General features: G+C 37.1%; 2 protein-coding genes across 2 annotated transcripts; one reads left to right on the forward strand and one right to left on the reverse strand.

Moving 5' to 3' along the window:
* Positions 1 to 399: 399 nt before the first annotated feature.
* LOC149449756 (serine/threonine-protein kinase SBK1-like) lies at positions 400 to 8,736 on the reverse strand. The gene is made up of 5 exons (XM_089692834.1): positions 8,660 to 8,736; positions 7,547 to 7,663; positions 1,841 to 2,016; positions 1,371 to 1,573; positions 400 to 981 (listed from the first exon to the last, which is right to left on the reverse strand). Exons 1-5 carry the CDS (start codon positions 8,734 to 8,736, stop codon positions 400 to 402), a joined length of 1,155 nt encoding a protein of 384 aa, XP_089548960.1.
* A 4,740-nt stretch (positions 8,737 to 13,476) lies between these two features.
* LOC149449757 (serine/threonine-protein kinase SBK1-like) lies at positions 13,477 to 14,604 on the forward strand. The gene is made up of 3 exons (XM_089692836.1): positions 13,477 to 13,639; positions 13,763 to 13,965; positions 14,053 to 14,604. Exons 1-3 carry the CDS (start codon positions 13,477 to 13,479, stop codon positions 14,602 to 14,604), a joined length of 918 nt encoding a protein of 305 aa, XP_089548962.1.
* Positions 14,605 to 16,724: the final 2,120 nt, after the last annotated feature.

Below are 16,724 nucleotides of genomic sequence, written 5' to 3' on the forward strand. Positions count from 1 at the left end.
AATTTGACCATATAATATTTTCTTAGGCAGCGGAAGCATTGGGAGACTAAAGCCAAACAGAATGAATGTGTAATTAGTGTAGGTACCATGTAAGCATACATTGGTGTTATAGCTTTAGAATGGTATATGTTTGAATAGTGAAATTGCTTTTGAGAACTGTGGTGGAAAGAAGTGGACATGTGGTCCAATTAGATCTGTGCTTCTGTGGCTCATTATATACAGTTTTCCTACGCTATGAGTTAGTATTTCTGAAATCAGCAATTACAGTAGATAAGCAAACATGTGACCAGCTACAGAAAAAGCCAGCAGTCCTAAGATTTAGACTTACCTTCCCCTAGGACATGAGTCTTGTATGAGGCAGCACTTGATGAGGCTCCACAATGGACATCATGCACTCTGTTATATCACATGTATGACTGTTTTCCTGGTTAGATTCTCTGGAGGCATTTTTGCTGTCCATGGCAGGTGGACATATTTTAAAATGTCCATAGCAGAACACCTCTCAGAGGCATTGAGGGCCAACAAGTCCCAGAACATCTGCCTGGCTTCCATGGAGAATTGTTGCCACTTTCCTGGTGCCAAGGTTAGGTCTTTCTTCGTTTGCCACCAAGCAAACTCCCGGTACATGGGGTCATGACCCCCTGCTTCTTCCCAAGGAAATGTGCCGGTCATAGCTGTGTACAACAGGACTCCAAACGCCCACACGTCAATGCTCGGGTGCAGCAGCAATTGATCCCCTTCTTTTAAGCTGCACAATTCCGGAGCAGTATATGGGATGGACCAGGCCATACATGGTGCTTGAGTGCCCCGGAGCCTCGTCAGTCCAAAATCTGCTAATTTGACTTCCTTACATTCAATGTCCATGAGCAAAATGTTGTCCAGTTTAATGTCCCGATGGACCATTCCTCTGCTGTGCATAAAGTCTAAGGCACTCGCTACCTGTGGAACAAAACCCTTTACAAGATCTTCATTTAAACCAACCTGTAGGGAAAAAAGAGAGAAAATTAGTCACTAGACACAAATATAACACAATGTTACCCAACATATTGAACCCACCTTACCTCGTGTACAGGGAAACAAACATACATTAGCTGAATACACAAGGAGTATGATTAAAGGAAACCTGTCAGCATACAAAATGGTGCCATTAATGGTGCAAGATCCATCTTAACCCATCTTACTCCATTTTAAACCTTGCTTCATATCTTGAGTGATACACATACCTTAAACAACAAGCGTATGCCAACTATACATCCTACCAACTCACTGCCCTGGGAAAGGAACCTTTAAAACTCAGAAATGCTTCAAAAGCAACTAAAACTAGAAATTGTGACTTTATAAAGATCAATACATTTTTGATACAAACTTACATTTAGCTTTACTATTGAATGAAGGTTTCCAGCTGGTGCCACCTTCTGGACGAAGACATAGTCGTTGCTGGTTTGGAAAGCGATTTCATGGGTTTCGATGATATTTGGATGGCTGCTGAGACTAAGAGACATTCCGTATTCCACTAGGAAGTTGTCAATTGGAGTTTTCTCTTTACTCATCAGTTTCATAGCCACCAACTCATCTGTTAAAAAACTCATAAAAAGACAATGAGTATCATAAACCCAACATTAGAGAAATGATGAAGCTTGCTAAAAACCTGCTAAAGTTAGTTAAAAGTTTATGTAAATCTAAAAGCTCTGACTTATTAAGATCCATAACCATCACTCAAAAACTGGAAGCAAGGGGGGCTTGGAAAACTTAGAAACTTAAAAATGCTGCTCAAAAGCACTCAGAAGCACAACTGATTCTGTAAATCATTCTCTTTACATGAATTAGGCTACAAATTTACCTGAACCCCGATGTTTGGCCAAGAGAACCTTTCCGTACGATCCTGTCCCGAGCTCTTTGATGGGGTGGAAGTGGTCTGTGACTTCCATCATCGTCAGGTTTTCTGAGGTTTCGGCGATGAGCTCAAGAAGTTTCCTTGCAGTGTTCTTGGTTACTTCTACAATGCTAGAAGCCTTTCTGGAATCACAACATCAAAAAATACAAATGAGTTTCATTTGGCACTAATCATTAGTAAGCGGCATTAATCATCTCTCTGGAAATCACCCAGTTACTGTTATTAATTGTCACCTTCATTAGAGGTGGGGGGAGGGGTAGTATTGTAACTAAAGACAGTTATTTTACATTTTAAAGCTGATATAAGCTTACAATTCTTATTAAATACATGTTGGGCTTATGTTGATGAGCTTTTATTCACAGCAAGTGGATATTGTTTTCCTATATAAGTCTATGGTAATGCAAAACCCACTTGAAGCCGATCAAATTCACCTGTCAGTATACAGTATTATAAATTATTTTAAAAGGGTCTCAAATGGACATCAAACTGATTCTATGGACACGAACCCTTACTCTGATACATACAAGTTATATGTAAGAAGTCCAATTATTTTATAGATTCCAAAGAGAGAAAGGAGTGATGTAGAATGGCACTGGGCAAAGGACCGAGAGTGTCATCATTCCAAACCAACAAATGTCTACAACAAGGTAACAAGCGGGGACTTCCTAGGATGGCAGCCAGGGATATCAATTCAAAACATAGGGATACAAATTCCAAATGTATTAGTCACATCATACAAAAGTTTTTGTATTGAACATCATGTGTGAATCTTTTAAACTTTTGCATGATATGACTAACATTTATGAAAATATCTTTTATAGCTGGGTGTTGACTTTCTGTCCTTAGGTGCCATCCTAGGAAGTCCCTGGTTTTACTTTGCTGTAATACAGTAAAATTATTTACTAAAGATATGTGACTTCCTGAGACTTCAAGCTCAAATCCAACCAAAGAATTTGGACAAAAACTGAAAAGGGTTAGAACATCTTTTAACTTTTTTTGCCATTTCTGACGTCCGATCTTCCCTCACTTCATGTGTGTGGTCAGCAAAACCTCCTTTAGGAGAACACAAGTGGGGGAAGAATGAAAACTTTTTTATTAGGTTTTGTAAATTTTTTTTGTCCCATGATATTTTTATTAAAGATTAATAACAGGTACATAAACAGAAAGAAGGTTTGGTGGCTATTTCCAAAGGTGACCAATATCAATTCACAATAGGAAATATTCCAGAGTCAGGTATAACTGGACAATGAAAAACTGCATTCTAGCATGATATAGTAACAGGGAAATACAAGGGGTCCCTCATCATGGACCTATACTGGTCTTGCTATGCATACACCATAGAACAGTGTTTCTCAACCTTTTCTTAGCCAACGTGCCCTTTAAAATTCCACACAATCTTGAGGCACCCCATGCTAAAATGTAAGAACTAAACAAATAGTTTTACGTAACGCAGCAACATCCACACAAGTAGGACCCCCAACATTAGAAGTGGTTTGTTTTTTCATAGCTATTGCACCTTTGCACATTGCTACCAACATGTCCCAACATTCTCCCTCACTCAGCTAAAGTGACCCCAGTGCTGATGGAGAGGGGAAAACAAGGATTCAGTTGACTGATGTCCTCCTTTTCAACCAATTACATCATCCGTTGTTAGGATGTCAGCGGCTGGACCCCACAGAACCCAAGGTTGTAATGCTGCACAATACAAATTTGTGGTTTGTGTAACAAAAAGGCAGGACTGATCCATTTACTGTCATTGGGGAATTTGGGGCAATTTTCCCAAGTCACTGCTGAAGAACTCAGCACCCTGGTTTGGGGAAAAAAAAAATCTACCACAGAATATTCTAGCCAGACTAGCAAGCCATGGATAGAAACAGAAAGATAAAAAGGCAGGTTTTGCATTATACATGTCATAGGACAAGATAGTTAGAGGACTCAGACTGATATCTTCGTCAGGTGTTTATTGCCATGTGTGTCCCAGTATTGGGTCACTAGTGGATCTTCCCAATAAGGACCCAGGTGGTAATAAAAACCTGACAGAAGTTATAACTCATTCATAAATCAGGCAAATAAATGGGATTGGCTGGAGTTGGCCTCTAGCTACAGCCATTGTATTGAGTTGCTGGTCAGAGTTGCCAACATTCTAGTCAATGTTATGTAAGCTTGTCATTGTAACAATATAGTGGAAGAGAACATAGAACCTCACATGTACTAAATATGACAAATGGGAATAGTGGAATTTGGAACCCGATTATTATAAAAAAACCCATTTTTTTGCTGGATTGTACTTTCAAACCAAACTGAAAATTACCTAACAGACAATCTAGGATGACCTAAGAAGACCTGTATAATTTTACTTCTAGGATACATGAAGAAAGGAAAATCTCAATGTATGTATGAGGTTAGTTTTATATTCTAAAAAAATATTCAATCAATACACAGACCTCTAAACAAAAGAAAATAATTTATTCATACTTGTAGGGCAATAACAGGCAATTTAGATAAAAGGTAAAAAATCTAATTGAGGGAACATAAAACGTTTGTCTATTTAACTTACTGCTAAAACAGGTTCTTATTGGAAAATTTGGAAAAGCAAAGAAAATTAGGGGGGAAACAAAGTTTCATGTACAAAAAGACAGACAGGAATGGTGAAAAAACTTTTGATGGTGAATTGTTGTTTAACACACAACTACTAATCTACAATCTCTCAGACAACCTCGGATGGAACGGTTTCATTTTATTTCAAGGGAAGATGAAGAAAAAACATCGGAATGTAATGCATGAGGTTGGGTAGATTGTAAAAACAACATATTGCAGATATTCCATCAATCTATGGATCGCTCAACAAAAGGCAATCATTTAATCCTTCTTGTAGGGTAATAACAGGCAAGTGAAATAAAGATAAAATCTTCTAAATTCTGGGAACATTAAACATTTTTTATTTATTTAATCTTTTTGCTACGACATTTGTATTGCTGGGTTGTCATTGTAAAATATGATGAAAGAGAAATATAGGAAAACAATGGCGTGTACAAAAAGACAGACAGGAATGGCAACATATGAAATTTGGGGAAATAAAAAATCTTTTGGTACTGAATTGTTTAGCATGCAATTACTAATCTACAACCTACCAGACAACCTAGGATGGAACGGTTTCATTTTATTTCAAGGATACATGAAGAAAGAACATCTGAATGTAATGCATGAGGTTGGGTAGATTGTAGAAATTACATATTGCAGGATAATGTGGATATTCCATCAATCTATGGATCTCTAACCAAAGACAATCATTGAATCCCTTTTGTAGGGCAATTTAACCTTCTGCTAAGAAATCTGTATTGTTAGGTTGTCATTGTAAAATATGATGACAAAGAAAATTAGGAAAACACTTGTATGTATGAAAAAGTCAGACAGGAATGGCAAAATTACAGGAATGGCAAAATTACAAAAATGGCAAAATTACAAAAATGGCAAAATTACAGGAATGGAAAAATTTTGAACTCAGTAAAAAAAACTTGATTTTGAATTGCGTTTAACAAGCAACTGCTAATCTACCATCTAACAGACAACCTGAGGCGTCATTGTTTTTTTTAACTATTTCAAGTGTACATGAAGAATGAATATCTGATTGTAAAGCTTAATGATGAATATATTTTAAAAAATAAATGATCACAATATCATGTGAATATTTAATCAATATATCAATCTCTAAAATAAAAGGCCTATTTGTCTGACAATAAATAACAGGTTAGTGAAAAAATAGAGAACATTCTACATTTATACTATTTACATTTCTGCTAAGTACATCTCTTAATTGTAGAGAAAAACCCTAGAAAAGGATAAAACTGAGGATTATAAAACTATGAAGTTCTATATGACTTACTTTGGAAAATGAAGGTATAGATGGTCTCCAAGTTGGTCTTCACGGAGGAAATCTATGCGGTCTTCTGAAAAGCAATTCTGGCGGGAAGCAATGTAGAATATAAATCACTTTTTGCTACAAGAAAAATGAGAGTCACTGAAAGTAAGGAGTGGAGGTCTGGTATATATGTGAGGAGAAAATGGAATTTGTTAATTGATGGGAGATTCTGATTGGCCAACAGAGAGGAGCTGCTCATTAACATATGATTGGTGACTTTGGAATGGGCTCCTGAAGGGTGGAGCAGGTAGGTCCATATGAATGGGGATTGTTTATGCTGTGCCAGTGTGATGAGGGCGGGAAAATTACCCTGAAACTAATTTTAAATGATTTAATTAACCAAGGAAACCGTTTCTAGATGCTAAGATTTATAGAGATAATGTATAAAATGTCTTAATATTCTTTTTTCTTTATAATATCTTATTAAATTGTTCAGCATAAATTTACAAAAATGCTAAATATCACATATATACAAATTTAAAGATAAAAAATACGAAAAGAAAAGAAAAAGGGTATAATAAATACTACAACACATTCAAAATATATGAAATACATTAGATAATATTCAGCGTAGGAGTGCTTTCTGTTAGATATCATAGAATCTGTTAGAGTAAATAAGGGAGGAGCTCTGCTGACTTCCATCATCCAATTATGTGCAAGCACAACTTATTTTTTTTCTTAATTTTCCTGGCATGTGATGTGACAGGTTGATGAGATTTTTTGGCTAGAATGTTCTAGGGTATATAGCTGTGTATATGTGGTCAGAGAATCAGAGATTAATCATCTTCTATTTTTTATTCTTTTATCATCAGTTGAGTTTGTCTCATTTATAGGGAATATACAGGGGTTAGACAAAAGATGGAAATACTCCAATATTTGCAGGTGTGAAAGTGACCCCATGTTTGGAGGTGAATGCAGAGGTGATGTAACACATTTATTCTTCCGCTGTGTGATGAGACACCTAGCTAACAGGTGGGAAGCCTCACTTTCCTCATTCTCTGCATGCACTGCTAGTAATACAGAGCAATGTCAGAGCTTAATGAAAGAAAAAAATATTTCCAGCTAGCAATAAATGAAATCATGTTTTGGTACTGAATTGTTTAGCATGCAACTGCTAATCTACAACCTACCAGACAACCGAGGATGGAATTGTTTCATTTTATTTCAAGGGAACATGAAGAAAGAACATCTGAATGTAATGCATGAGGTTGGGTAGATTGTAAAAACAACATATTGCAAGTTAATGTGGATATTCCATCAATCTATGGATCTCTAAACAAAAGACAATGATTTAATCCCTTTTGTAAGTCAATAACAGGAAAGTGAGAAAGAAAAAATAATTTATATTTTGGGAGAATTAAAAACTGTTTTTTTTTCTATTTAACTTTCTGCTAAGAAATCTGTATTGTTAGGTTGTCATTGTAAAATATGATGAAAGAGAGAATTAGGAAAACACTTCCATGTATGAAAAAGACAGACTGGAATGGCAAAATTACAGGAATGCAAAATGTGAAACTTTTGATTCTGAATTGTATTTAACATGCAACTGCTAATCTACCATCTATCACACAACCGAGGATGGAATTGTTTCATTTTATTTCAAGGGTACAAGAAGAATGAACATCTGAATGTTTTACTATCTAACTTTCTGCTAAGTACATCTTCTAATAGTAGAAAAACCCTAGAAAAGGATAAAACTGAGGATTATAAAACGATGAAGTTCTATGACTTACTTTGGAAAATGAAGGTATAGATGGTCTCCAAGTCGGTCTTCACGGAGGAAATCTATGCGGTCTTCTGAAAAGCAATTCTGGCGGGAAGCAGTCAATGGAGGAAATGAATCACTTTTGCTACAAGCAAAATGAGAGTCACTGAAAGTAAGAACTGGAGGTCTGGTATATATGTGAGGAGAAAAAGGAATTTGTTAAATGAGATTCTGATTGGCCAACACAGAGGAGCTGCTCATTAACATATGATTGGTGACTTTGGAATGGGCTCCTGAAGGGTGGAGCAGGTAGGTCCATATGAATGGGGATTGTTTATGCTGTGCCAGTGTGATGAGGGCGGGAAAAATACCCTGAAACTAATTTTAAATGATTTAATTAACCAAGGAAACAGTTTCTAGATGCTAAGCTTTATAGAGATAATGTATAAAATGTCTTAATATTCTTTCAATAATATATTTTTATTAAATCGCTCAACATAAATTTACAAAAAATGCAAAATATCACATATGCACAAATTAAAAAAAATAGGGGAAAACATTAAAAAAGAGAAATAAATAGAAGGGTATAATAAATACAACAGCACATTCAAAATATATTAAATGCATTAGATAATATTCAGCGTAGGTGTGCTTTCTGTTAGATATAGATGTATATAAAACAGGACGTTTAGCCCAAATCATCAAACATCTCAAGGGTGCAGTATGGGCAAATCCTGTCCTGTCCTGTCTCTGCCAATCACATCTGTGAGGCATTTCTCCTGGTAAGCTAGAAGAGGTTATTTTTTTTATAAACAAACAGTGAAAAATGTTTTTAAATCTGAACCTTAGAACATTGTCATAGCAACGGAGGGTTTTGCAAAATAAGCTTTTAGTTCTATATAAAGTTAATCAGCAGTAAAACAAATTACAAAAAAACAAATCCGAATCTGAAATCGGAACATCATAGAAAAAAGGTTTTCCAGATATGTATTAGTACTACTAGTTGTAAGAAGTAGTAAGTAGTAGTAGTAATAGTAATAGTTAAAACACATTTACATAATATTTCATAAACCAGAAGTGGAGATACATAAGAGCACCACCCTATGCACAGGAGGAGTAACTGCAGAATAGTAGAAGTTACGACATTATGCAGCTGGTGGGGGACTTGATGATCTCAGGCTGAGACTTTGGAATGGGCTCCAGTAGGGTGTAATCCATATGAATGGGGTTTGTGTATTCTGTTCTGTTGTGTTGAGGGCGGAAACCTTAGCCTGAAACTAAGTTTTCTAGCCAGCTATTGGAGCATTTTAACAAGTCACTGTATGCCCAACATTCTAAACACAATGACATTGACCCAATTTAACCATGGAAAGTTTATGTATAAAATATCTGTCTAAATAAATGAAATATAAACATGCATCCATATATAAATCATAAATACACAATCTAAAATCAACAGAGAACTCCACCCACCTGAGACTATAAAGTGGGCAATATATATGAACTGACAAAGGCTGGAATGCTGAGCTGTGATTGGACCCTGAAATTACAGTTATTCTTTAAAGGTTTTAACAAAGATGTTCCATCACTAAAAGCTTCAAAAATCTTCTGCAGATTCTTACGATATATACTAATCTTTTACAAGCAGAGGATTTACATATAAAGTTTGAGGGCCAAAATACATTTTTCTGCTATGGGGCTTCATCACTAGTCATTTTTAGTAATGTGGAACTGCTCAGACTCAGCACTGCGCTCATACACATATATGTTCATTGGGGGGATGAAGGAACTTTCCCTGAGATGGTGAAATGTATGTCTTTATTGTCATGTTTGGTTTGTATTTGTTGTATTTTGTCTCCACAATCTACTTTACTTTAAATGTTCACTTTGAAGTCACCAAACCGAAAGTAGAGAGTACTCCATTGTGACAAGTCCAGATCACATTGGGAGCTAATTTATTTTAACTGAAAAGGTTAATAAACCCCCTGATGTTGGTAAAATCCAGATTTTCTTCTCTCCTAAAGGTAATGAAGTGTTTTTGGGGTGCCATAGTAAAGGTAAGGAGGTGGCCTCACCAGTGTGTCCCATACTTCCAGTACTTTATTGAGCAAGGCATAGGGAATCATAGACCAAATGTGGAGGAAATGCAGGAAATAACCAGCTACTCTGCATTAGGTTGGATAGTAGAACATGCTTGATAATTAACTTCTATATTACTAGATTGCTGGATTGCCATATTCAGGAAAAGGATATTGGAAGAACCAACTGAAGCCGGTCAATTTAATAGGGATAATAGTATACTGAAGAGGAAATGTTTTTTTTTGCTTGTTTGATTTTATTTTTTTGGGTTTATTTTATTATTAAGGTAAAAAAAATCATGAATTGACAGATTTTTATTTTTAAAAAACTTGTTTTAGTTTATTGTGATTTGTTTTATTGAAATGGATTGTATTTGTATGAAATTAAAGCTAAATGTAGCAGGGAGGATGTTTGGTAATGCACACATTTTAGCATCCTCATTTTTGGAAAAGTGGAACTTTGTAGAAAATGAATAAAGTGAATACAGATGTTGCAGATAAATTATAGTTTTATTTTTTTCTCTGTGCATTGTAAAAACTTTCTAGTGTATAAAGCTGTGTGTGGTCAGTGGACCAGAGTATGGAGTATTTTAGGGTTCTTCTGGTATACACTACAAAACATTGTTGTTGGGGGAAATGGTAGCCATTGTCATTGTCAATTGTTTCTGCTGAGTGTCTGGGTGTTCACCTCTATTATTGTTTGTTTACTGTAATTACCAAATCCCATCCCCATTGCCTTCAGTTCCTCCTCTGTGTATTGTCTGTTGGGTGTCGGCTGAAACCATTCAGGGTAGATCTTGTTGTTATGGTAAATTTCTGTGCTCCAACACCTTGGGTGTACTGAATATTGTAGTCTCAGACTAATGGCTTGTCATTGTGTCATTTAGTTTTCTATCACTTATTTTCTTGCATTTTCTCAACTTGTTAGTGGAGTTTTGAAATGTTTTAAGGTAATTACTTGGAAACTGTGGGCACCATCTGCTGGAAACAGCTGCCATATCTAGTATGGAAAGCTTTGTAACTAAAGCCGGCCATAGAAGGTTCGAATCTTGGATGGTTCAAGGCCAAGATTTAACCTATGTATAGGCAGGCTGAATGTACCTAAGTTGATTGATTGGTAAAAATTGTGTAGAACCAACCTGTCGGGTTTTCCATGTGATCATTGCTAGAGGCTAATATAGCCACTAGCAGAAATCACTGTGTTCTCCCAGTGGGGATGACTTCCCCACCCCCTATCCCCACCGAGAGAACACAATAGCTCCATGGAAGGGATTCTCCCATCAACACTGATTGTGTTAATATGGGAATCAAGCAATTTTCTTTCCTGAAACCCGTGGTTTCAGGAAAATGTATTAACAAAATATTAGGGCATCGGAGAATGAAAACAAAAGAGTAAATGTAAAGGGTTTTTACCTGGTATTGTTAAAGTATTATTATTGTTAAGGCCTCCCAGGAGGAAAGTCTTAAAATTTAAGAATTACAAATCTGAAGGTGACACAAAACAAGGAATTGATAGCAAAAGCGAAGACTGAGCAAACATCATAGGTTTACACAAAGTGGTCCCAGACCAACCCCGGGCGAAAAGGGAAACATTACAGATTATGCACAATGCAAACCATTTCAATTTTCAATGGTCAGGCTGCCATAGCCGAGAGGTTGGGACATATTGTTACATCTGCTTCTATCTGTGCCTATGATGTAGGGAGGGGTGAGGGATGTGAGGAGTATTGGGAAGAGAAGGATACAGATCTAAATGATCCTTTTCCAGTGGTTATGGAAGAAACTGCTGACCGAAAGGAATATTAGTGTAGATGTGGAGGCGTATACAGCAGTCATGACTCTAGGTGTCCTCATTTGGTTTGGTCAGCTTGTAGTGACCGGGTATCTATGGATCAGTATGTGTCTGTGGTTGGCTGACCTTGTCCCCGAGTTAGTGTATGGTGGTTGGGGGCCGAACAGAAGGAACTTGTTCCATAGACACAGGGATTGTGTTTTGTTCCTGGGGTGTCTTCAAGGATAGGAAGTGGTTTCTGTGAACTACATTGGTGGTGTTTTTGGCCTGATCATGAATGCATTCCTTATAAATGGTCTGTATCTAACAAATTCTGTCAGGGGTATGTAAACTTATCGGCACGACCCAAATCATTCCTATGGATGAAGCCGAAATGAGTAAAGGAAATAAGGGCATGGACTGCAATTTGCCGTAAACGCGGGCCCCAGCAAGAGCTGTTTATTGCACATTCTGAGCAGGGCCACATAATAAAAATCATTGGATGGGTCTCATGTTACGTATTTTACAGAGGGAAGAAATTAAACACCCAGTTTAACCGCTTCGTGACCGCCCTATAGACGAATTACTGCTGCAGGGCGGCATGGGTGCACATAATCACACACTATATATATATATATATATATATATATATATATATATATATATACATACATATACATACATACATACATACATACACACCTATACACACGATTTTGCATTTCCAGGTAGGGGCCGCGACTGTCAATCACCAGGTCCTGGCCGGTGATTACTCGCTGGCACCCAATGATTACTGAGGATCTCTGCCGGGGAGGAGAACTGTTTTGTTTACTAACAGTTCTCTTTCCTGTCAGCTCGTGTGATTACAGTGACGCACACACACAGCCCCATAGTAAAACACTCTCAGCACACAGTTAACCCTTTGATTTGATTACTTTAACTGACAATGGCGCGGTCATGCAACACTGCACCCAAATAAAATTTACGTCCTTTTTTCCCCATGAATTGAGCTTTCTTTCGGTGGTATTTGATTTTACGCACGTGCCGCCCTGTAGCAGTATTTCTACTATAGGACGGTCGGGAAGCGGTTAAACTTACTAAAGATCCTTTTCTTTGATAAATGTTACCATTCACTTTGTAGTTATCCTAAACTAACAATATATCTAAAAATCCGATACCAGAAGATTCCTGCTTATGTCTTTTCCACCTTCTAGGATTTTGCTGTGGCCGGAAAGTCACAGAACCTGAGTACACCTTCACACACCGAACCTTCTCACCAGGAGCTCCGCAGCAAAATGAAAAATGTCATTTCATATTCCAGTAGAATGGAATACTGTATATAAAGTGATCATCTATAGCCCAGCAAACGCTGATACTCCTGAACCTCAAGTCTTCCTTGTTTCTTTGTATTCATTCTCACATTCTGATTACAGTCTACAAGTGATCAGTTCAAATGCAAATTGGCAAAAACAATGTTGGCTTACTTTTACAACCTATGTAAATTCTTAGGCAGCCAATCAGAATGCTTCAACTTTACACCCCCCCCCCCCCTCATTTAAACTCCCATTTAAAGGTGACCTTCTCTTCCCTCTTTCGTTCCTCTCCAACACCAGATCTAGGGTGACATTGTAGAATAGCTGAAGATCTCACCTGGAAATCAGTGGAGCCTGATAACAGAGGAACACTTTGCAGGATACATTGAAGAGTGATCTCAGCAATTCCTAAGGTAAGTCATTATATTTGTACTATTATAAGGAATGTTTTGTTACTTCCTCACTATTATAGAATGACACTTGTCAATCAATACACAAATATAACTGAGCTGTATATAGTAATGTTGTAGTTTTATATCGGCCCTCAGTTGTATGTGTTTATGAAAATCAGAATTGAATTTAAACTTTTTCTATCAACCACATTTTCCATCTCATTCCCTACCAGCCTGTACATATAGTTGGTAAAAATGAAGACTTTAAGTCAATATTTTAGTATATGTTTTATTATGTGGTGTGTTTGGTTGTATTATGAGAAGGATATTTTACATGTTATTTGGTGGGTTTTAGGTGTTATTTGAATAAGGGCTAAAAACTGTTCTGTCTTCTCCAGATCAAAATGGCTTCTGCTGCCCATGATGTGAAGATCCTTCTGAAAGGACTTGTCTCCTCATCATCACAAGGTCTACAGGAGATAGACTTACAGGAGAGATTCCACCTCATAAAGGAACTTGGAAGTGGAGGACATGGTTCAGTGCTGCTGGTGGAGGACAAAGAAACAAGTAAGTGCCCAGTTATACAGGATGTTTTAATTTTATACATCTCTCCATACCCATAACATGATTTAAATATAAATGCACACAAATGCTGTGCTTAACATCAATCTAATCATGTCCTATTTACAGATCAGAAGATGGCTTTGAAGATCATGGAAAAGAAAAGAACAAGTAAAAGGCAATTTCTGATAGAGTTCAGTGTGTCCTCCTACCTTTCTTCGCATCCCAACATCATCAGAAGTTTTGGCTTGGCCTTCAGGACCCAAGACCACTTCGTATTTGGCCTAGAGGCGGCACCAGTTGGTGACCTGTCCTCTATAATTGTACGCAATGTAAGTCTGATTCCAGCTGATTCTGAATTTTAGCAATTTTCTGGATCATTCTATTTCAGGGTAATAACTTTTTTTTCTATATTCCAGGTTGGACTTCCAGAAGTCAGTGTTAAGAGATGTGCCATGCAGATTTCCAATGCTCTGGAATTTATTGCCGAGAAAGGACTGGTGCACATGGACATAAAATGTAAAAATATTTTGGTATTCGACCAGGAGTGTCGTTGTGTGAAAATCACTGACTTTGGCCTTACTCGTATGAAAGGAACAGTGATTAGATCTAAGTCTGGCAGCACCTCCTACAGGGCCCCTGAGATGTGTGAGCTCACTGGACAGGAAGAACTGGCTGTAGACTCCACTCTGGATGTATGGAGTTTTGGAGTGCTCCTCTACTGCCTGATCACAGGAAAATTTCCCTGGAAGGTGGCCACAGATAAAGACAAAATATTCAGCAGATTTGTTGCCTGGCAAAGCAATCATTGTGATGACCCTCCAGCATCATGGAACAAACTGCCCTCATGTCTGCAGAGAATGTTCAGATGTCTCTTAGCTGTGGACTACAGTCAGAGGAGCAAACCGACTGAAGTCTTGTGTTATATGGAGGAGAGATGGAAAACAGATTCAACCTATTCAACAGATTGAACCTAAGTGGCATCCCTTCCAGCTAATCTACAAGATCTAATGACTCCTTCAGACACGTCCAGTTCCCTCACCAGATCTAAGGACTCTTTCAGCCATTACACAACTTGTTTAATCAACCACCTTGACAGAAGTGTTGGTTCTCACCTCCATATCTTCCCATTTCTGGATCTCAGTTCAGGCGGTTACCAAGTCAAAGGCAGGATAATACCTTATATCCAGTAATTCCGATGGGTGATGAAATGTCCATCAAATGGGCACACTGCTATCTGGGTCATTGTGGATTCCTTAGGTAAAATGATGTAAGAAATGTCCATCACCAATAGGTAATATGTTTATATATGATATGTTATATGGGAATAATAGGATATTTGGGAATACATAGTGATATGACTAGAGATGAGCGAATTATTCAAAAATTCGATTCGGCTGATTCGCCGAATTTGAGGAAGAAATTTGATTCGATGCGAATTTATTCGCTACGAATTTAACTTATAAAAAGGGTTTCTAGGCTTCAGAGAGACTTTATATTAGTGCAGAACACTGTACCTTTAATTTAAATGCCCTTGGAGATGAGGAAGGAGAAGGAGAAGGAGAAGGATGAGAAGAAGGAGAAGGATGAGAAGAAGGAGAAGGATGAGAAGAAGGAGAAGGAGAAGGATGAGAAGAAGGAGAAGGATGAGAAGAAGGATGAGAAGAAGGAGAAGGATGAGAAGAAGGATGAGAAGAAGGAGAAGGATGAGAAGAAGGATGAGAAGAAGAAGGATGAGAAGAAGGAGAAGGATGAGAAGAAGAAGAAGGATGAGAAGAAGGAGAAGGATGAGAAGAAGGAGAAGGATGAGAAGAAGAAGAAGGATGAGAAGAAGAAGAAGGATGAGAAGAAGGAGAAGGATGAGAAGAAGGAGAAGGATGAGAAGAAGAAGGATGAGAAGAAGGAGAATTCCAAGCCGGCAAAAAGTGTATCTGCAGAGCTCCGCTATTTCTTAGCGGAGCTCTGCAGATACACTTAGCGGAGCTCTGCAGATACACTTTTTGCCGGCTTGGAATTCTTCTTATTTTCATCCTACTTCTTCTTCTCCTTCTTCTTCTTCTTCATCCTCATCCTCATCCTCTTCTTCTTCTTCTGAGGATGAGGATGAAGAAGAAGAAGTAGGATGAAAATAAGAAGAATTCCAAACCGGCAAAAAGTGTATCTGCAGAGCTCCTCTATTTCTGACAGTTCTCTGACATTCACATTTACAGTGGTTGAAACATTGTATCTATTTGTTTCCATAAATGGAAACAAATAGATACAATGTTTCAACCGCTGAGCTCTGCAGATACACTTAGCGGAGCTCTGCAGATACACTTTTTGCCGGCTTGGAATTCTTCTTATTTTCATCCTACTTCTTCTTCTTCTTCTTCATCCTCATCCTCATCCTCCTAAGAAGAAGAAGAATGAAAAGAAGAAGAAGAAGAATGAAAAGAAGAATGAAAAGAAGAAGAATGAAAAGAAGAAGAAGAAGAATGAAAAGAAGAAGAAGAAGAATGAAAAGAAGAATGAGAAGAATGAAAAGATTCTTCTTCTTCTTTTCATTCTTCTTTTCATTCTTCTTCTTCTTTTCATTCTTCTTCTTTTCATTCTTCTTCTTCTTCTTTTCATTCTTCTTTTCATTCTTCTTTTCATTCTTCTCATTCTTCTTTTCATTCTTCTCATTCTTCTTTTCATTCTTCTTTTCATTCTTCTCATTCTTCTTCTCATTCTTCTTTTCATTCTTCTTCTCATTCTTCTTTTCATTCTTCTTCTTTTCATTCTTCTTTTCATTCTTCTCATTCTTCTTTTCATTCTTCTTTTCATTCTTCTTCTCATTCTTCTTTTCATTCTTCTTCTTCTTTTCATTCCTCTTTTCATTCTTCTCATTCTTCTTTTCATTCTTCTTTTCATTCTTCTTCTTTTCATTCTTTTCATTCATTCTTCTTTTCATTCTTCTTCTTCTTTTCATTCTTCTTCTCATTCTTCTTCTCATTCTTCTTCTCATTCTTCTTTTCAATCTTCTTTTCAATCTTCTTCTCATTCTTCTTTTCATTCTTCTTCTTCTCATTCTTCTTTTCATTCTTCTTTTCATTCTTCTTTTCATTCTTCT

This window comes from Staurois parvus, unplaced genomic scaffold (assembly GCF_062004578.1).
Source record: "Staurois parvus isolate SC_StPar_1 unplaced genomic scaffold, SC_StPar_1.0 ptg000605l, whole genome shotgun sequence".
Taxonomy (NCBI): domain Eukaryota; kingdom Metazoa; phylum Chordata; class Amphibia; order Anura; family Ranidae; genus Staurois; species Staurois parvus.

Coding starts and splice junctions, on each gene's coding strand:
- LOC149449756 (XM_089692834.1), bottom strand. CDS start 8,736: ATGGATTACACCCTACTGGAGCCCATTCCAAAGTCTCAGCCTGAGATC. Junction 7,664..8,659: donor CCCACCAGCTGCATAATGTC/GTAACTTCTACT, acceptor TTTTGCTTGTAG/CAAAAGTGATTCATTTCCTC. Junction 1,574..1,840: donor GGCCAAACATCGGGGTTCAG/GTAAATTTGTAG, acceptor GTTTTTTAACAG/ATGAGTTGGTGGCTATGAAA.
- LOC149449757 (XM_089692836.1), top strand. CDS start 13,477: ATGGCTTCTGCTGCCCATGATGTGAAGATCCTTCTGAAAGGACTTGTC. Junction 13,640..13,762: donor GGTGGAGGACAAAGAAACAA/GTAAGTGCCCAG, acceptor TCCTATTTACAG/ATCAGAAGATGGCTTTGAAG. Junction 13,966..14,052: donor CCTCTATAATTGTACGCAAT/GTAAGTCTGATT, acceptor TCTATATTCCAG/GTTGGACTTCCAGAAGTCAG.